The 22,134-nt window shown below is 36.8% G+C and overlaps 2 protein-coding genes across 4 annotated transcripts; one reads left to right on the forward strand and one right to left on the reverse strand.

Annotated features, from left to right (window-relative positions):
- Positions 1 to 417: 417 nt before the first annotated feature.
- On the forward strand, positions 418 to 17,701 carry LOC129269419 (uncharacterized). 2 transcript variants are annotated; one of them, XM_064100706.1, is made up of 17 exons: positions 418 to 724; positions 2,581 to 2,619; positions 4,287 to 4,346; positions 5,416 to 5,457; positions 6,452 to 6,487; positions 7,207 to 7,296; positions 8,039 to 8,098; positions 8,598 to 8,702; positions 9,006 to 9,282; positions 9,628 to 9,904; positions 10,091 to 10,327; positions 10,559 to 10,635; positions 10,932 to 11,039; positions 11,318 to 11,526; positions 12,758 to 12,826; positions 13,842 to 13,937; positions 15,303 to 17,701. In XM_064100706.1, the coding sequence occupies exons 1-17, from the start codon at positions 528 to 530 to the stop codon at positions 15,550 to 15,552; spliced, it is 2,229 nt and encodes a 742-aa protein (XP_063956776.1). In that variant the 5' UTR covers positions 418 to 527; the 3' UTR covers positions 15,553 to 17,701. The 2 variants fall into 2 exon arrangements, with proteins under 2 accessions (XP_063956776.1, XP_054762892.2); XM_054906917.2 differs by lacking the exon at positions 418 to 724 and adding an exon at positions 1,675 to 1,733.
- On the reverse strand, positions 14,882 to 20,967 carry LOC129269420 (uncharacterized). Of its 2 annotated transcripts, XM_054906918.2 has the most exons (5): positions 20,822 to 20,967; positions 18,896 to 19,225; positions 17,432 to 17,671; positions 15,889 to 16,156; positions 14,882 to 15,522 (listed from the first exon to the last, which is right to left on the reverse strand). In XM_054906918.2, coding segments are annotated over exons 1-5 (912 nt in total). In that variant the 5' UTR covers positions 20,894 to 20,967; the 3' UTR covers positions 14,882 to 15,520. The 2 variants fall into 2 exon arrangements, with proteins under 2 accessions (XP_054762893.2, XP_063956777.1); XM_064100707.1 differs by lacking the exon at positions 14,882 to 15,522 and having other exon boundaries at positions 15,835 to 16,156.
- Between the last annotated feature and the right edge of the window lie 1,167 nt (positions 20,968 to 22,134).

The raw sequence follows: 22,134 nt of genomic DNA on the forward strand, positions 1-22,134 counted from the left end.
CTCGCCTACTGCTTAAAGGGATCGTTTAACTTTGTGAGCAACCGATTTAAAAAAATCTCAAACTAAGATGAAATATGTTTATGAGTTTATGTATTTGTGTCTAAAAACACTGGAAATCGTCTTTATTTGTGATGAAAAGTTGTAAGTTGGTGATAAATATGATTATATTGTCAAACGTCTACTAGACGAGTTTTCAAATTCGTAATTCAAAATTAAAATTGTGTGCCTCCCTCCGCGTTGAGATCGTACCTATTTCTCAAGAGAAATGTCAATCAACTTCATCGGGTTTTCAATAGCGCGCGCTCGCTGTTTGGCTTGCTTGGTGGCTAGCGTATACTGTCAAGACGTGGCCGCGGCCGTCCGGCGCCGTAGGCCGGGGCGGGCCCGGGCGCATATGCATGGTAAAATCGTAAACATTACATTTTGCGCAACGGAACCCACGTATCACCTCTCACTGCTTCTGCGATCTGCATTACTTACATTGTCATTTTACTGCCTTAATTGCCGGTTCAAACGGTAGTCGAAGTATGGACCAGGAGGTGAAAGTTCGTTTGAAAAGAGGAAAAACAGACTCCGAAAAAAAGGCGATTAGGAGAGAGCGCAACAAAAGATACGGTCAGAAAACGTTTCAGGTTCCAGTTGAACTCACGAAGGAGCTGAGGAGAATCGGCGAAGTGGAAGGGTTGTCATCCGACAGGGATGTTCTATCCCATCTCGTATCTATGTAAGTAACGTTTGATTGTTGGGTCAAATTCATGAGAGTGAAATGAATCTAAATATTAGATCTAACGTTAGAATACCAAGATGTTGGGTGTCCGGACACAGGCATGATAGGTTGTGTCCGGACGATCGATTTTATAAGCGAAGTTACGTCAATTTTTAATTTTAGTAGGATGGGCATAATGGGGGGGGGGGGGGGGGGGTGTCGGGGGTCCGGACATTTTATATTTTTGAAGCCTTCTTTTTTTGTTTTTGGATTACACTAAAATACGAATTCAATAGGTGTCATGGTTGGAATCATCTTCTATTTTGTTCTCTATAAAAGTATAATATTTCCTGACATTTTGTACTAAAAATTGACAAGACTTCCCTTGATTCCCTTGAAATTTTAATAAAAATCATTTCGAAAAATTTTCATTCAAGTTGAATGAAAATTTTTCGAAATGATTTTCTAAAATTGAGCGTCCGGACACACAACTGGGCCTATATGCTATACAAAATGTTAGGAAATATTAGAGAGAACAAAATACAAGATGATGATTATAACTATTAAATTCATATTTTTAGTGTAATCTGAGACAATAAAGAAGGCTTCAAAAATAAAGTTTCCGGACACCCGACCCCCATCCAAATATATTCAAGACAAAATTAATCCAAAGTCACGGTTCGCATGGTTAGTTATGGAAGTAACGTTAGGATCTACAGTCCATACCGATTATCGATACTCTTATTTTAGTTTAGTTTAGGCCAGGCACACAGTCAAAACCCAGTGCAGTTGTGACAGTCATGACAGTGACCAGTGTTTACACAAGTTGGTGTTTTATTTAGGCCTTTTTTTGCCTACTGCAAAACTGCAGGTCTGACCGGGCCATGGCTTTATTTTAAGAATTAGTGTTTCACCCAACCTACCTCCGGCAAAGTTTGTGCAGGCTCCAGTTCACTACTGCTACACTACGCTCCACCTACCCAAACTTCGAGACCGTGAACTCGATCTGATATTCCGGGTGACAAAGGTGGGAATTTATTGGGGGAAAATATAAAATTCATGCAACATCACAATCTTTAAAAACAAGTAAAACTAATATTCTTACGTTACACAAAGTTTTCTTTCTTTTCCATGCTCTATCAGTCCCAAAATTGGTGATTTAGAACCAACTTGAAGTTCCTCACACATATACTGTACCATACTTGACATTTTGTGTAGAAGATTTTGTAAGGCTGATGAAACATTTTATTCAGAAGTGGACATTTCTGAATTACATTTTTACAAGGTAGCCCCCCCCCCCCCTGACAGTCACAACTTATCCCCGATGAGCCACAATTGTTCGCCCCCCTTTGAACTTGAAGACTTTTTTTTGCGTGTCAATTTTCATCCTTTATCTGTAACGAAATCCTTTATTTGTGGTTGAAGACCTTTTTTTTTTTTTTTTTGGCTTGTCCAATTTTTTTCTGGTTGTGGTTGCAGACCTTTTTTTTTTGCTTGTCAATTTTTTTGACGGGCAAATTTGTCCCCACTTTGGAAAATCCTAGGTACGCCGCTGTTTGGTCGTGTGTGTTGTGTTTTGAATTGTGCATAAAAAAAAAGAAGTGACGTTTTATTTTCTAGAATGGTACGTGCAGAAGCTGCCCTAAGTTTCCACAGTACCCACTGGTGCACATACATGTAGACATGTAATTCACAAAATGTTCACAATTGCTACATATTATTATAGTGTGCACATGAATATTTATTTGAAATCTCAGTTGAAATGGAAAACCTTCGAAATACCTTGTTTTAATACTTAGTAAACTTTCTCTTCAACTATCACAGTTATTGTGCCCAATAGATCTGTATTTGAAATCATTTATTACACATTCCAGGTACAAGGTACAAGAAGAGCAGTCCCGAAATTCAGAAGAGTGAGTAAAAAATGTTTTTAGAATTTTTGTTGTTGAAATATTTCACAAGTTATAGGAACATTCTCTCTTGTTCTTCATTTTCATAATCATTATTATCATCTTTCTGTTCTCTTTCAACTTCTGCTTCTTCCTCTTTTTCTTGATTTTTTAGCTTATCTGGCCCAAAGGACCAGATGAGTTTATGCTGAGGCATGGCATTCGTTGTCTGTTGTTGTCCGTTCACATTTTCAAAATGCTTCTTCGTCATTTCAAGTCTGATTTAAATTCTGCTTGCTTATATTTTAGCACTAGGTGGAGGATTCAAAACTTGTACACGGAATTTTGAAACTCCTTAAATACCGTATGCTAATTTATGCTCAGTTTTCAAAATTCGCAATCAACGTTTCTTCTTTATCTGTTGACCGATTTTTTTTTTTTTTTGCTTCCATCTGTTAGAATCTTCATGAGGTTTACTGAACTTCTACACAGAATTTAGAAATTTGGACTAAAAACTTGTGCTAATTTATGTGAAATAAATGTTTGCACATTTTTCAAAATTCATATGTTCTTAGTTTATTGACTGATTTTGATTTTTTTTTCTTCCATCTGGGAGAGCTGCATGAGGTTCACCAAACTTAGATACAAAGTAATGAAATGTTGACCAGAAAATAATTTATGCTAATTTATGCAATATTTATTCATAATCACATAAAGAAATACTTTTATTTGTTGATCTTTTTTCACTATCCGGTAGAGCTACTTTAGTGTCACCAGACTTCGACACTAAATTTTGACTAGAAATTTAAGCTAATTTATGCAAAATATATTCATTAAAAAATGCTTTTTTCCTTCATTTGTTGATCAATGTCTGTTTTGTTTTCTTGGTACATGTGTGATAGCTCTAGGTTGGGGAAAAACCCTCTACACAGAATTTAGGAACTCATCAGATAACTATGAATCTATGCATGTTTTTAAAATTACACAAAAATGCTTATTCATTTGTTGGCTGAATTTGATCATTTTTTTTTTTTTTTTATTATTATTTTTATTCATTTTTATGTTCAATGACAGATGAAGGGCAAGTGTACTCCTTCCTATGATATTTTCTTGCTACTTTTCCTTCATGTTACTGGGGAGAGGGACATGTAGCTTCATATACATGTACATTACATGTATGTGATTACCTTTGACCTTCCCATCCCTTGTTCCAATGATATTGGAAAATGGCACTTTTTTGGAAAATCATGGATTCACCCTGTTGATGATTATTTGGTTTGGCCTAAAAGATGCTTTAAGACATGTGCAATGTAATCCTTTCTGCTCAACATTCCTGCTTACATGTAGGTGTGTGTAATGTAAATTTTTGTACATAAGTACAGTCATGAGTACAGTTGTGCTCAAAAGTAAATAAATCCCACCGGAAAATGCACTCCTTCATGCTGAGTGTTGAAATTAGACAATGCTACAATTTTCAGAGAAACAAACTTGATTAAATGTAATATTTCATCGCCTGACTTCACAATTAAATATCTTGAACAAGAACTTGAACACTTAAAATGTACAGTATTCATTTTCTGGTTGGGTTCATTAACTTTTGAGCACCATGGTATGTTAACATCAACTTCAATCCATCTATTTGTCCGCATTCTCTAAATTGTGTTTCGTAATACTGTTTGTTTTTTATGCAGAAATCTTGATGTTTCAACTCCTCGTCATAAAGAAGTCGGCACTCCATTGTCCGCAAAGAGGTTAGATGAAATGTTGTCAAATGATTTACACACACCCCCTTTCCTTTCCTAGTGTGTACATGTACATGTAGATGATTACAATATAACTGTAATCCCATGGTTCCAGGGATATATTTTTTTTTCTTGGGGGGGGGGGGGGGGGGGTAGTGAAATTGTTAATTTCAATCTGCACCTCTGTTACATTAGTCACAATATCTGATGTGTAGATTGAGGAACATTGCTTTTTTTAACTTTGATTGGTCCACCCATTCTGAATTAGGTTTAGTTTCTTTATTAATGTTTCTGGAAGTACAGTATGGTCTTACTAAACTGTGGTCAAAGTTGGAGGAAATCTGCAATTTTGTGGTGAGAAGTATGTACAGAGTACAGCTGTGGATTACTGTGTACATGCAGTGGGAGTATAATAATGATAATTAGACTTAAATCGCGTCAAATCCACTCTGTACAGTGCTCAAGGCGCTTTTTAGGAAATTATAAAAGAAATTAAGAAGAATTTAACAGAATTGTTTTGAGGTAATGTTTGAAAGTTTCAGAGGTCAAGCACTGGAGTATGAAATATGTTACTAACAGGGGCCGCGGAACCGGGGGGCTGGGGGGGGGGGGGCTTCAGCCCCCCCCCCCACTTTTTTGCAAAACCGTGTACAAAAACGTAAAAATGACCATATGATTGTGATTTTTAGCATGGTCAGCCCCCCCCCCCACTTTGAAAACCGTTCCGCGGCCCCTGACTAAGTTCCATGTGAAATTACTTTGATGCGTATACCAATGAATTTAAGTGATATCAGAGATTACAATGCCAATAGCAGTTATACATGTAGAACCAAGCTACTGTAGTTGCTTGTGAAGGAGGTATATAATTAGGAAAACGAGCTTGTCATGGCCAAAAAGACAATTTTGTTCACTATGAGCCTTCTAGTCTTAATTAGTGTGAAAAGGGAAATCAATTTACTAATATTAAAGTGAAGTATTTAAATTTCTTCATTCTTTCTCTTGTGAATAGATCTTTACCAACATTGACAATTACATGATAGCTTTTATTCCCCCCCCCCCCCCCGATTTTTCCCAATAGCATTCCATTTTTCAACTCCCCACTGGTGCCCAGAATGGAAAAGTAAGTATTAGCTATTTAAAATTATTCATTATTAAACTTTCTGCACGGGTTCAATTTTTTGCTTTTGAAAATCACAGTTTTAAAGGAGGCTAGGAAACAGGCTCTTTATGCTTGGGATGTGTTGCCTAGATTAATAGATTTTCTACTCATGTATTCCTGCCATTTGTAGCCTGTCATTCAATATTTATTGTGTTCAGACAGAAGAAATTTACCACCAAATAATTGTTTCATAGAGCTGCATGAGATAATTTGAAATGTCATTATGCCTTCTTTGTTTTTTTAAGGGGGGGATGCAAACAAACACTCGTTTGCTACTCTGCCAATAATAAAATTGCCTGAAATATTGGAATGAGTGTGGGCTTGGCCATGGTCACGCAGGCAATAGTCTGTTGCTTCTTTCATATTTGTAAAGCAAAGACAAGTCCAAACATGGTGGTAGCAAGACATGCATACATGTATATCTGCACAGTTATGCATATTGACATTTCATTATCTACCTGGAGGCTGTTTATTAAATAATAATATAATAAGAACAATTTTATATACCGCAAAATTGCCTCTAAGCGGTTAAGAGAAAGGAAAATGAAGTATAAAGGAAATGGAAATAGAAATACTTTGCACAACAAAATGTATCAAAACTAATATTACAATTTACAACTTTCTCACCAGATCATGAATAAAGAAATACCATCAAATGGGCCAATAAACATATGATATGATCAATTTAAGATTGATTTAATTTAATCTAACATTCCAAATGGAATAAAGGAAAGAGATATGTTAAAACGCAAAGAACAACAGGTGGTCCTTTCTTACGTGCTTAACCATCGTTTATGGTGTATACCATTTACCAAGAGAAAGGATCACCAGTCGTTCTTATCTTACAAACAGCTTTATGAAACACCCACCTTATCATATTTGCTATTTTGCATGCATGTCAGCCTTTTGCCTTACTAAAGTTGTTACCCCCCTCCTTGTCTCTTTATTTCCCCAGGAGAACACAACGCATTCCAGATTCACAGTCAGACAGGTGAATTATGAAAAAGAAATTATATTGTGTGCTTGGATCTATGTGCTAAACTTAAGGGCAAAGTAAAAAAATCAAACTTCCATAATACTGCAAATTTTCATCTAAACATGCTGTAAAGTAAAAAAAATATGAAATTTTGAAGTTCCCCCTTATATGAAAAAAGCACTGTCATATGCACCTCATAGGTAATATGCAAAGAAGAGAGTTGATTAATTCATGCATGCACCATATTTTATTCAATTGAATGATGTGTATAATATGTTATTTTCTGTCAATTTCTAATTGCGGTGCTCTTATTTGTATAATGTACATGCAACAAAGCCAATTGCATTATGATGAGGAAAAAATGAATATTTTCACATGATAAATTACAATAGAAATAGTGAATGGGGGACATCACTGACAAGGTTTTCCATTTACTGTTTTGAGAAAGTAAGCAAAACACTGGAATGTCATACCTTTCTTATTTTGCATCATAATTGGATTAAATTTAATCTGACAATAACTGGAATTTTTTGTTGGTTCCTGCATCGAAGCAAAAACAATGGTCATACGGATCTATTTGTGCACTCAAATTGACTGTTTTCATGCATTTTTCTCCATACAGTTCCTGATCAGTGCCTCACCAAAGAAAGTATAGGTATTTAATATGAATCCTCTTATGTCAATTTGGATGTACCCCTTTACATAATGTCCCCATCTTTGGTCTCCTGTTCTAGGTCTGGAACATCAATATCCGGGATAGAAGAAATGAGTGTGAGCGACATGGAGCCAATAGCAGAGTTGGAAAGTCCACAAAATCAAGATAGGTACTGCGTGATTACTATCAACATTTGTTTATTCAAATCCCCCTTTCATCCATGTTTACATACCGAATTGACCCTAGTTATAGTACCAAATTTGTTTATGTATTATTGTTTACAAATTATTTATTATGCCGAAAGGCATTATTTTTCTGTCCGTCCATTTGTTTTTCATTTTTTCCATTGTCAAGAACATTTAAAGGATCAACTTGTACCGGTACTTGGATTATGAATGCTCATTGGGATGATAATGATCTGCCATTATGATAACTCATTAAAATTTGGATCATAATCTGATAAGATTTATTGCTATCAAGCTGTAAGGTAAAAGGTCACAGATTATTATTCACCCCAAGATGTTTTGTTCTCATGATACAATAGTGATTAACTTCAGGTCGGATATGCATATAGACATGTTGATAATCTGACGAAATCTTGTGTTCCTAAACTGTAAAGGGTAATATTACAAATATCATTTTTGTTTGGAAAATGACTTGCAATAGCTAGAGGCAGTTAAAAGACCGACTTCAAAATTTTCTCATGACGTATAATGGAATTGACCAAAAGGTTATATTTAATCGGTATTTGAAAAGTGTAGAAGTAGAATCTGTAATATATTTCTGGCCAGGCAGAACAAAGGCACGCACATTGACTAAGTACAGTTCAGAATCTATCATTCTTTTTTACGACATGTTGCAGAATAAATGTGTAATATAGATTTTTTTTTGTGACTAACTTTTCCGACTAGACCTAAGGTTCTCGATGAAATGACAGATCAAGAGAGTATGCAGAACCACGAACAATCTGAGTAAGTCCCAATTGTTTTTAAGGCTTTTTTCAATTTGCATATTCAATAATGGGCTGCAACATACATTAGCACTTATGAAGCAGTTGGCAGCATTTGGACAAGTTTGTCATTCATAGCAGATATATATAGGTGATCTCCCTTGTTTAGAGATAGTAATGGTCTAAAACTGTAAAAAGCAAACAAGGTGTGGGGATGTCATGTTGGAACAAATACTAGATGGGTCAAAGTTAAGTTAAAAAGAGAGAAGAGGAAAGGGGAAAGATAACAAAGAGGGGAATTGACACTTTGAAAAATACTTCACATTTGCTCGCTACCTTGTGTTGGAGATAGTTCCTATCTTCATCAGTGGGGTAATATTGCAGCGTACATGTATATGTCTCTCTGTGTGCCTTATCAGCCAGATTTTCTGTCATAGGTCATTAGATGGAGAATAAATTACATAAATATAATTTTCATTTACATAATTGTGCCTCCCTTTCACCCTTTGTATCCTCCATAGAAATTATTTTGAAGCCATAGAAGAGGGGGATTTCATTTACCCACTTGATACAGAATCGGATGAGGAAGATGTAGAGCTCTGGCATCCAACTTACTATCAAGAGAGGTATGTTGTAAATTTATACTTCCTTTTAAAAAATGGAAAGAAAATATGTACATTGATGTGCTTGACTCTGTTTCACAAGGAAATGACATGAAAATTTGGTCTACTTATACACTGTTTTTCTTTTCATTACGTTGCCCATTTATTTATTGGCTGTATAAACTATTGTTGATGTTGTGCGATACTCTAAAATTACTGTTTTTTGTATATTATACCAGTAATTGTAAGAAAGGAACAAGCATAGAAATGATTGATGTTTGCATATTTTCTTAATTTTGCAGTTTATTGTTGTTTTCTCTTATGCAGAGCCATTGCCAAGACCCTGCCACGCATGGATGTGGAGGAGGAGGTTTTTGGCATTGAGAGCGAAGCGGAGGAGGAGGAGGAGCGCGAAACAAGAAGTGTGTCCGGCCTCCACAAAACCCTGATGACCGGAGAGGAGGCAGAGAAGTCAAGGTTGTTTATAGCTTCAGAGGGAGCACTAAAGGTGCTTGCAAAAGAGGCCAGGAAAATGTGCAAAGTGTGCGAGGAACCTAATCAGGTGACCGTTAATCCATCGGGCACATCAGGGCACATTGAGTGGGTAAGTATAGTATAAAGGTTTGCCCTTCACATTTCCTTCTCCCCTTCTTGTGGTTTTATTTTTCAGTAGTCAAAATAAATTAACAGAAATAGGTACATGATCCATGAAAGTTTATTTGCTGATTTTCATGTACGCTACAACCTCATTGCTCCCAGAATGATAAGAAACAACTTTGTTAAAGAAGGTGATTTCCTCTTCCCTCTTTTTTGTGTTCTTTAGAACTAAAAATGTGAAATTTATTTGGTCTCTGGGACACTTTTTACAGAAGTTCTACTCTGTATGACTATGTGAGTGTACAGTTTTTTTTATTTTTTTAAAGGGATTATTTGGACTTTCCTTCCACAGACTTGCAGCAATGGTCACAATGATAGATTTTGCATCCAGGAGACTATCAACAGAACCCATGTAGGTGACGTAAAGTTAGCCACCTCCATATTTGTGTCGGGCAACAATTACCTAAAGGTCCGGCACATGTTGGAGGTGATGGGCCTGCACCCTATCTCCAGCAGGCTTTTTCACTCGATGCAGAGCCATTACGTTTGCCCAGAGGTAGAGGATAGCTTCAACAAGTATTTAACTGAAAAGGCCAATGAACTCAAGGAGAAAGATGTTGTTGTGTGTGGTGAGTAAACATTTATTTGAATATTATTGAGTATTAAGTTTGTTGTGAAGAGGAAGAAACTGTACACTTGGAAGGAAAATCAAAGTTGTATTATTTTTCCCTTTCTCTTTTTACAGCTGAGATCTCAGCAATACAATTTTCTGCAGTCATCTTCATTGAAAACTTTTTATTTTCTCTTTTATGTAGGTGATGCAAGGAACGACTCGCCAGGATTTAGTGCGCAGTACTGCACATACACATTATTGGATGAGGAGAGTAAGGACATTGTCCATGTCGAATTCATGGACAAGCGAGAGGCAGGGGACAAGAGTCCAAATATGGAGCCTCTTGCTCTTGAGCGTGCTTTGGAGGCTGTAAAGGCGAAAGGTGTCAGCCTCTCGGAGCTTGTGACGGACGCTCACAGCACAATTGCTGGAATGATCAGTAAGCATATTTTTCACTCATAGCAGGTTGACTGTACAGTTTAAAATTGTAATGAATTATTATAACAATGATTACTATTACTGCTAACGACAATGCTGATCTGTAAAAAAAGAGGAAACCATAACTTTTTTAGCAGTAAAATTATCAAAGTAGTCCTTACAATTTTGCATATTTTTTATCCCCAAGACATAATACAAAAATAAACGTTTTCTAAACCCCATTTTTTTACAGAGAGGGATTACCCAGAACTGAGGCACAGTTGGGACATATGGCATGGTGCAAAAAATCTTGGCAAGAAGTTAACCAAGGTATGTTTCTCACATGTTTCATGAAGAGTTATTTCCTAGCAGTGAATAAGAATTAATTATGAATGAAATTGCTGTCATTTCTTTGTAATGAGATGTTCAAAAAGAGGAGAGAAGGAATAAAATGGAGATGATATTTACGAATGAAAAGAAGCAAACAAAGTTCATTAGTAAGTGACTGTTTATGATAACGAAGGTTTTGATGATGAAGAAGCAAACAAAGGGGAGATAGGAAGATAGGAGGGAGAAAGCGTATTTTGAGAAACTTTCTTTTTAATTTCAATTGCTTTTTAATCTAGGCCGCAAGTACAGCAAAGACAAAACCACTCAGGTATTGGGTGAAACGCCTTGTGAATCACTTCTGGCATTGTGCTGAGACATGCGAGGGCAAGGTAGACCTTTTTTACGTAAGTAACCTAGCTATGTTTTTTTAATTCTTTTTAACTGTATTCATTCTTACATTTGTATATTGCTTAAGTTTTGATTTCACATTTATTGTGTGATTCAAATGCTGCTGACCTGTTGAAAATTTGTTATGTGCTACTAGTATTTCCAATTATTTGATGCCCCCCCCCCAAGCAGATACATACATGTCCAATTAACAAAATCTAACACAGTAAAATGAAAGTCTTTTCATTTTGATCTACTTTGAATGAATGATGATTTTTGGTGCATTTTTTTTCAGAGCAAGTGGAGAGGAATAGTGCATCATGTTTGTAACAAGCATGAGTGGCTGTTAACTGAAGGCCTCGGGGGAGAGCCACGATGTGAGCATGGCGATATCGAAGAAAGGGAGGAGTGGCTCCTGCCCGGTTCACCACCCCACAAGGCTCTTGTCCGATTAGTGATGGACAAGAAGTTCTTGAATACTCTGGTGAAATTTGTGAACTTCAGGTAACTTAAGTTTTTGCGTGTTGTCAAAGTTGTTTTTACTTTTAGAAGTGATGCAAATGAGGTCATGAGGATGAGTAATTTTGCAACTGAATGAAAAATTAAATACCAGTTATGACACTTTTAGTGTTCATAGGTACAGTAAAAGGTAAACCGTATCTTGGTCACTTCTTAACCCCTTTTGTGATTATGTGGGAGAATTTTTGGTATTAAAATTTATTTGAAGCTTTGCTCTAGGTTCACAACAAAAAGGTAAATAGCGAGGGGGTTTGAACCATTAGCTTATGCCTGAGTCAGCATGTGTACTATTAAAGGGCTAATAAACATGCCCTTGGCTGAATAAAAAAATTGGAAATGTAAGGGAGAGTTAGCCTCATGATTGTGTAGTAAAAATACACAATAAAACGTCATTTTGTAAAGAAATTGAAAAATTGTATTGATTTTACATTCAATATGTCAGAAAAATCAAAATTTGTGCATGCTATACACATACAACAGGGCAAAACCATTTCAGAGGAAATCAACTTCAAAGCTTACTATAATTTTCACATTAAGTTCCCCAGCCGTAAAACATATTCATTGCTCGAAAAATACATGGTTGGAAAGACCAAGACAATTACTTGACAGTAGTAGCCTTATTTTTTACACAAAAAGCAAGGATCAGAGAAAATATCGCAATAGAGCTACGTGCTTGTAATTACGGTTTGAGTGGTTAAGATTTCCCCCGTACAAAACGCCATAGGGAATTCAACAACCCCGACCGCGATTTTCAATGCGTGCGGTCAGTCAATACGTCTTATCGCTCTGTTACGGTGCATGTTTCCAATGGGATTTTCGCATTTTAAAAAAATGTATGGCATCACCGTGAAAATCCTCCCATATCTCAGAAAATAAAATAAATTGCTGCCTAGAAATTTAGTTATGAATAGAGTAGTTCTTTTATTTTCTGCAAAAATCTCAAAATCGATTTTTTTTTTTTTTTTTTTTTTTGGACCAAAATTGACTGATACGACGGTTCAGATGACCGCCGATGATATTAGGTAACATATGGAGCAGATGCTGGCATATGAAGTCTTAAAATAACTTGATCATAAAAAAAAATATGTTTATACACCACATTTTTTGTCAGAGTGAACTACCCTTTCAATGAAATCATGTGAAAGTGAGAATAAGATTAAATAGAGAACTGAGAGTCAAGATTGCTTCAATTTTCTCTGTTTGTTTTGCACTACAGACATACAGGAGAGCTAGAGGTACTACATAACCATATTCTGATGTATTGTTCGAAGAGATATTCATTTGGGTAAGAAATTGTTACTTCCTTGCGATTTCTATGACACACATGTTTTTAAATAATTTAATCAAAAATTTGATTTATATACCTCTGCCAGAGGCATTAAGTTTGTGGGTTTTTTGTTTTCCATTCTGTTTTCATACATCCCGGGATAGCCTTAAAGCTGTTGAAAGGGGTTACTATTCAAGGTTCAAGGAGACATCAATTTCAAACTTGGCATATTTTCAATGGTCTTATTAGCTTTGGGGTCTCAACTACCACTTGGTTGATCTCATTCCTACTGATTGGAGGAACTTTGATTTTGTTTTCATGCCTAAATTGTGTACGTTAGAGACCTATTTTCCTGTTTCTTACTCTTTGGTCTGTTTGAATATGTTACAGTTGTATGTTCAACCTGCTCTTGTGTTTTTAATTTTGCATCAATTATGTTCACACTTTGTACATATGATTCTTTGGTAATGCCACATGACCCCATGAGAATGATGGGGTCAAAGATCATCTAGGGGTCAGATGATATGAGGTCATGTCCATCCTTTTTTTTGTGTGTGCAACTTGTTCTCATTTTTTTTATGTCTGCAACAATCTTCAGGATGATAAGGTCATCTAGGGGTCAAAAGATCATATTGTGTTTGTAATTATTCGCAAAACTTGTCCGTGAACCACCTTTTTTTAGATGTTGGGTTCATTTTCGTAACTGTCATTTGAGATCATGAAGGCATATTGAAGGTGTAGTGGTCAGGTTTAAGCTCAGGATTCAAGGTGATAGGTCCTGTTGTAATATTTCATTGTGTGCATTTGAATACTTAAGAAATGTATATGAACTCCAATTCATTTCTTTTTTTTTTTTGGGGGGGGGGGTCCATCTCAGAGATGGAGAAATCTCTCTCATAACAAGATTAAAATACAGAAATTCAATAACATTTTTGTTAACTTGATACTCTATCAATGAAAACAAAAGATGAATGAAAATGAAAAAGATGACATTATTAATATTAGCTTAACAATTTTTTGTTCGTCTGTTCAGTTATGCAGCATACAGGGCCCGCAATCTTCTCGCTATGATAGATTATCAAGAGCACAAGGACAGACCACTAGCAGTAAAGGAGAATGGAGATCCAAAGTAAGTTCATGCAATAGATAATCCATTTGACACGCTGTCAATCACTTCTCATTTCCGCACAACAGTTAATCTTTTATTAAAGAACAAGTCCACCCCAACCATTAGCTGATTTGAATAAAAAGAGAAAAATCCAACAAGCACGACAATGAAAATTTCAACAAAATCGGATGTAAAATAAAGTTATGACATTTTAAATTTTCGCTTCATTTCACAAAACAGTTATATGTACAACCTGGTCAGTATGACTGATGATGTTATCCACTCACTATTTCTTTTGTATTTCATTATATGAAATATGCAATATTCTAATTTTCTCATTGTCAACTGAAACAAAGATTAATTCCTCGCAGAAAATGTGAAATTAGCATTGTTTCAATACTATATGGTTCAGTCAAGTTGAACCTTATTGTCAAATTTGTAAAAAATTAAATATTGTATAATTCAAACAATTAAAAACAATATTAATAGTGAGTGATGGACATCATCGCCTATTTCATTTTCATGGCACTGAGATGTGCATATAACTGTTTTGTGAAAAAATAAGCGAAACTTTAAAATCTCATTATTTTCATATCTTACATCCAATTTTGATTAAATATTTTTCTCTTTTTATTCAAATCATTATTAATCTGGGATGGACTTGACCTTAAAAAATAAAGATAGAAGAACCAAACTACCCCAAAATAACAAAGAAGTTTGATATTCAACATCCACATCCCTTACTACCCCAAAATAACAAAAAATTTTGATATTCAACATCCATATCCCTTGCTTGGCCACTGTTTTTATTACAACCTAAAAAGACCTTGGCATTTTCTTTCATACTCTCATTACGAATCGGCTTTGCAACAATGAAAAGACGGAAAAAAGACCTTGGCATTTTCTTTCATACTCTCATTACGAATCGGCTTTGCAACAATGAAAAGACGGAACAACAATATCTGACAATCCAAAGCATGTTTGTTTTTATTGGAAGGTCATGTAAAAAGCACACTATATAAAATTACGTTCCACAATGTTCTGACTGCACAACACATAGCAAAATTGTTTTCTTTTGAAGACGTGTGAACTTTTCAGATCAGATTTGCAGCGTAAGGGTATAGCATCATATCACTAAACATCAGTATGAAGACAAAAACTTCCTGGTAATGCATGGGTTCACATTACAAAATTTCTTCTACTACTGGCTCATGTGTGTTATATTGTATGTATCATGAATTCTACACATGCATATTGCCATCATTACTGATCATGTGCAAAATTACTCGTACATTTTTTTTTCATCTTACACCCAAGACATTCTTCAACTTAATATTAACAAATATGCTTGTACATTTTGTTTGTTTTTTCTAAATTATCCAAAAGATTGCGAGCTAAATGGTCCAAGCATGCAGGTGACTGGGTGACAACCAAGGTCCGAACTGCTAAGAAGTACACTTATATGCCAGGGATGGTGAGTCGCATCCTAGAACGGAGATGCCGAGATGACCAACCTCTGCATCGGCCAGCAGTAATGCTTCCAAATGACCCAAGGCAGATCCGTAAAAGTCTGGCACCACTTCCAAGGCCACCGATGGAAAACCTCCTTGAGAAAAAAAAGAGCAGGTTTAATTAGAATGAGAACTGTCTGAAAAGGCAACAAAAATGAGGAGGGACAGATTCTTATTGTAGAACTATCATCTGCATTGAAAAAAAATCATAGTTTAAACTTAAAGTTGTAAGGAGATACATGTCAAAGATTGCAAAACTGCTAGTTGTGTGAAGTATTCTGATACATTTCAAGTAGATTTTGAAGAACTGGAGGCCTCAATTTTTAATTTGAGTTTATTTGATGTGAAAATTCTGCATTTTGCCATATGTTACACTTTTTTTGTTAAAGAAGAAATTTCTTCTCTGCTTTGTGTTGATAAGTGTTGACAGTGCTAATTTATATACAATTATTTTAACTTACACAAGAATGCATGATGGAAACCTGTGTAGTGGTCATTGGGATCTGGGTAGCGAGATCTTGTACGGGTCACAACACAGCTCGGAATAACAACCCTATTCCCAGCACCCAGACGTCCATGCTGCCACAAAGTATATGACCGATACACTTGCCACCTGATCCGGTTGTGCTCTGCACCAGGTGCCTGATTGTCATCTTCTAGATTGTGAGCTTCACGGGCACCTCGTCTCTGAAGGTTGACCACAAAAGGGTCTAGAATTGCTGCAAAGTGCTGCATGATTGAGACAAAAAGGCAAAAATTTATTGGATTATCTGTTATTGAAATTTGTGTTGTGATACCTGACGGTACAAAAAGTATGTCAAACCATGCAATACTGTTATGCCACGTGTTTGGCTGTAATATGTACACTCTCACATTCTTCCAGAAATTGAGAAATACATTGATTCAAATGCACAAATATGTATTGTCGAGTTGATTTGCATGCTTATTATCGCACCATGTTGTAAGATGTTTAGATATTAAAGTGGATATTTTATGGCTCCGTTCATCAAAGTTTGTATCGAGGGCATGATGTTTTAGGATGTCTGTCCTGTTTTCTTTTTTGCAATAATTTGATGTATTACATTCAACTTGGATCCTATATGCATAACTTTTGTTTGGTGGATAAACTTGAGCATTATATTGTATGTATATAAAGGTGGCTAACTCAAATTTTGGACGCATCAAGATCATATATCCCAGAGGTCATTATCGACCTAAAAATATTCTCACAATAATTAAGGAGCCTTTTCAAGAACATTTAACTTGAATCATGTGTGCATATAGCAATGTCAATCATCTGATTACTTATGGGGGAAAGAAAGTCAAAGATCGCAGATATCATTCGCCTGAACGCTGCTGGAATGCATTGTATCCCATTAATATCATATTGTCCTCAAAAAAGTGACAAGAAATGTATGTTATCCTATGGCTTTGTGAGCAGAAATGTTCATTAAATCTAACATACTATAGAAAATTTTCCATTATCAGGCATCAATGGTCATTAAAGTTGACAAAAGAGGTGATTTTTCTTAATCGATTCCCTCCCACCTTCCAATAATTGTGCTTTTATTCATATGAAAACAAGCCCTTCACTATTTGAGTATTCATTTGTCATTGCCCTTTCTCAATTTTGTAACATGATAATTCTACGAGTATGCTGAACATAACAAAAGGGAAAATCAGGATGCGGCATCATCAGCCCATTCATTGCAGATTCATGACGTGCATATAAATATTTTACCAAAGCTATGCAAAACTTGAAAATTCAATAACTTGATCATGAATTTGTTATTCATCTAATTTTGGTGAACTTTTTAATGTTATGGTTGTCTATTTTCCCGATACCTATTCAAATCATACTTTATTTCTTGCCTAGAGTCTTTTTGGGCTGATGTGATTATTTCGATAGGAGAATTCATCTGTGGTATTGTTGGGGAAGACGTAAATGTATTGAAAAGGAACATCAATTATGTGTAAATTCATGTAAGAAGAATGTATCCGCACCTCTGTGAGTGAAATACAATTTACTGGCTGGAGCCCACAACACACCATCTCAACATCTCGCCGCATTGGCCTACAATTTGTGCAGACGCACCATCCCGGCAACAAATTTTCAGGTGGTTGTGGTTGGCGCTCTTGTTCAGGGGGTGCTCTCATGAGGTCAAGCAGCATACCGCTATTACGCTCAGCTACACTGAGCATTAACTGCTGAATTTCTTCCAAGGTAAAGTTGAGAATAAGCTCCTTGACAATAAAAGATAGAGAAAAGGAAAATGCTTACAGTTTGATGAACCATTTGTTGTCTCACATAACAACTTGATACAATGGAAGATGTGAATGTGTTCTGAGTACATGTGCTTGTCGCTTTGTTTTAAATGATGTAAGGAAAAGTATGGAATAATAGTCATAACAATATTAGAAATCATAGTAAATTAATAACACTAATTAAAAATGATTATAGCAGTAATGAGGATGAAAACAAAAGAAGCAAAACGAAAAAGGTATTGAGAGAGGACAAGTGAGAGAAAGAGGGGTTGGGTAGAGAAAAAGGGGGCATGTGATGATTATGTTAATTAAACTTAATTTGTATTAACCAAGGGCGGCGGAACCGGGTAGGGGTGCCCCCCCCCCCCCCCCGAAAAAAAAAATCTATGTGGGAAAAATGCCCCTTCGAAAATGAACCAATTATTCATCCTGGCATGGTTACAAAAATTAAAAGCCCTGTTTTTTGGTTGGAATATTTGGCTCGCGTTTTGTACTCGCATCAATTATTGTTTGTAAAGTATTCATTCTGTTCCTGGCTACAATAATGCTCTGAATGTCCTATTTCAGGTTAGAATGTCAGAAATTTTGAGCTCATGTTTTGCACTCGCATCATTCAATTGGTGCGATTCATGAGTCACTGAATGCAGTCCTTAAAAAGTTCTGGTCATGTATATAATACGTTAGATGCGTATCTTTCGCATGATTACGAAAACTGCCCAGAATATTTAGTTTTCATGTCTTGCTACATGAAATGTCCAAAAGCTTGAGCTTGCAACATCTCACCAGAATGCCAGTTTAACAGTAATTAGCGCCATGATTGACCAAAAAAAAAGATAATTACAACTCCATACTTGAATTTTTTGTTCGAAACACTTGCGGAAAAAAATCCCATAAAGACTAAATTGGCCTATCCTATCAATCAGAAATTAAAAAAAAATATGCTTTGCTCAACCTAATTACAACAGAACACCCATTTTCTTCACGCAGATAATCTCATGGTGAAAATCCGTTTCCACCAAAATACAAATTTTTGCATATAAGTTCATTTTTTGGCTTTGACACCCCCCCAAAAAAAAAATAATAAAAAAAATAAAGGACAATACGTTCCGCCGCCCCTCACAGCAATAATCTGTACGTATTTGTACCTTGTGAAATATATTTGATCGAGAGAGTATATATAATTTTTAAAATGCATACACTTACCCGCAGTTCTTGGAGGCGCTCTTCACGACGTTCCACAATATGTGTTTGGACTTGGCGACCGAATATACCTGTCTGTCGAGCAATCGGCCTTCTCCGACGTGTTTGTCCAGAGCTCGATCCTCCGGCTCCAGCATCGCGATTGATCCCCCGACCGCGTCCTCTGGACCTTGCTCCTCGGCCTCTCACTCGATTCAGACCACGTCCGCGACGCGGTCCGCGCCCTCGTCCGCGCCCCCGCTGTACTACCACTGATGACTCAGCGCCAGTATTAGTAGGAGGCCCACTAGCTGCATCCAACCACTCTCCCTCGAGTTGCTGTCCTGGAGACGACTGTCAAAAATAGAGAAATGCACGCTGTGTATTACATGTTCATTTGTCAATAATGAATTCGCCTCAGAATCATGAGACATGATTGATAGATCCTACCATTTTACCAATCGATATCTGGACATGAAATTACTACTAAATTTATGGCCTTATGGCCAGGTTCGACAATTAGGTTTTCCTTACTCGAGTGAGATTTACTGTAATTTCGGCAAAATTGTGGAAAATGTCGATTCCACACATAGAAAGTTCTCCGGGGGGGGGGGGGGGGGGTGGGTGGAGGCTTCAAAACAGTTCAATGCAGAAAGAAAGCCAGGGATCAGCGGCGAAGCAAGTTGCTTTTCATGATAAACATTTGACATACCAAAAGGCGGCTGGCTGCAAAATGATTTTGTTACAGTTTTACACTCTGGGCAAGGTAAAAAGATTTCCATAAAAGAAATTTACATTACCATAGGGCCTATACGTTCAGGGGCATGCCTTTAGAAAATAATTCCCAGGAAGATTATGATTGTTTCATTGTTCTGGTAATTATAGGGGGCATTCCCTCTATAAGCTAACGTTCTGCGAGTGTAAAAAACTATAGACCTATTATCCCCATGCATGAATACGTGGATCGTCGCAATATTGACCCCCCCCCCCCCAGTTCTGACCTAAATTTCAGATTTTTTATACTACACTTGGGAAAATGATACTACAGTGATATAATCATTTTGTTTCATCCAGTCACTTATAAAATTCTTTATTTCCTTCCAACGTCGACCCATTTTCCCCCATTTTCCCGGCACATCAAGTTCCCTTGCATTAGTGCATCCCGTCTCCCGGTATTGCATGCATAGCATCGGGGCATGCATGTAACTGCCACCGTGCACCTCGCCCAGCGACCCGGGTGTGTCTATGCAGGTCATTCGAGGTTTTCCCCGGTCCCATGCACTCCCACTGCACTTTACAGTACAGATCGCGAAACCGTCAAAATCACCCCCCCCCCCCCCCCCGGCTCACGCGATCGATGTCTGTAAGTGCAGTGTGCATGCGTGCAGCGCAATTGCAGTGGGGGAGGGGGGATCTAGAGAGTTGACTATAGTTCGCTGTACTGGTTAGTATTTACATTCAAAGACCCTGTTCTGCAAACAGCCCTGTCGATCTAAAGTTCCTGATGGAAGGACATCATCTTGGCAACACATTTGATTCGTAATGTGGAAATCCCCCACACCCCCGGCCCCTGTCTATAATAGTTTCTAAACGATCAAGCAACGTGAGCAAAAGTCCGAGACAACGAGGATCTTGTGGGATCTTGCATGGACATTTGTTGCTAGCTGGGTAGCTGGTCATATATCTGCATGATCTGACTGAAATTTGTCGGTCCATGCAAAAACAAGTTGAGATGCTGGGGAGGGGGGGGGGGTGGACATAAATCATCATCATATAGTAATTGCATACAATAATTTGAGTAGTGAAAAACTACCCAAAGTATTATGGTAGGTATGCATGGGATGGTATGTTGCATCGAGTCCTGACCATCCCATCCTTTCCTTTTTTATTTAGCAACAAGACAGCATAACCATCTAAAAATTCTAATATAAAATAAAAATGCAGACTCACCGACTGGTCTCCGGGTTGGTAGTAATGTGGTAGATATGGATTTATTCCCTCATCACTTGAAGATGAATCCATAATTCAGCACCAGATGAAATGAATGATAGCCAGAATAGAATACAGGGCATATGAGGACAAGGGATGTCTGTATGTCGAGAGGGTATATAGTATGGCTCCCCCAATCATGATGCCCCCAATGTACATCCCATGAACTCAGGGTTCATGTGCATGCAGGGTATGCAAATTACTTTTTATTACGTAAGACTCTTCCTGTCGCTCCTGATCCTGAATCCCAACGCACTTCGATTTTTCTCTCACAACATTACGTAGATCGGACAGCAAGAGTGGTAGGCATTTGGAGCTTCAAACAAGCACAAGCTTTTTGATATTTGGAAGTCGGTTACATGGTGTCCTTTATAATATAGACCTTAAAAAGAACTTTCTTTTTATGTTTGAAACAATTCATGTCTCTATTGAAAACAATCATAATTACTGCCTGTTCAGAATCCTCCCCCTGCAACATTCACCTGTAAACTTCCCAAATACAACCAACATAGGGAGATCGAGTTTATTTATTCTCGATATATGAAATAAATGTATGAATAATTGTGCATAAAAAATACATAAATAACAATTACATTCTGAGACTTTCTTGTGATTCCGTTTATTCCCAGCAATTTTTTCCATTCCCTTTGTTAGTCTGCAAATTTTCTCATACGCCACAAAGTAAACGAATCATAGAAACAATTGAAAGAAAAAGGAAAGGGGGAAGCATGAAAACATGAAAACAGCGGCAAATTTGATGAATTAATCAGAATATTTAAAAAAAATCATTCGAAGTGACCAATACGAATCATAGAAACAATTGAAAGAAAAAGGAAAGGGGGAAGCAGAAAAGCGCATAGATGAAAACAGTGGCAAATTTGATGAATTAATCAGAATATTAAAAAAAAAATTCATTCGAAGTGACGAATATTCTCGGATGAAAGTGCAATCCAGGGCCCCGTTTTACGGATTGATCCGGTCAATGTCGAGGAATTCCATCTCTGTCATAATTTTACTCACAAAAACGTGTGAACAGTGAGACCACACTTTCAGGAAAATTGTGAATGTTTTATGTTTATACATTATCTAGATAATATGAGGAACTAAAATGCTTTTAGATGATTACGTTGCTAGCTTTCCATAATTGTGGTTGATTTGCTCAATCATAACTCTTTGTCCCCCCACCCCCGGGGGGGGGGGGGTAATTACTTACGAAATAAGGCATACGGGGATGTGCGGCAGGAATGGCCACTTTTTATTTTTTGGAAGGAATC

The sequence above is a fragment of the Lytechinus pictus genome, chromosome 6 (assembly GCF_037042905.1).
Source record: "Lytechinus pictus isolate F3 Inbred chromosome 6, Lp3.0, whole genome shotgun sequence".
Classification (NCBI taxonomy): Eukaryota; Metazoa; Echinodermata; class Echinoidea; order Temnopleuroida; family Toxopneustidae; genus Lytechinus; species Lytechinus pictus.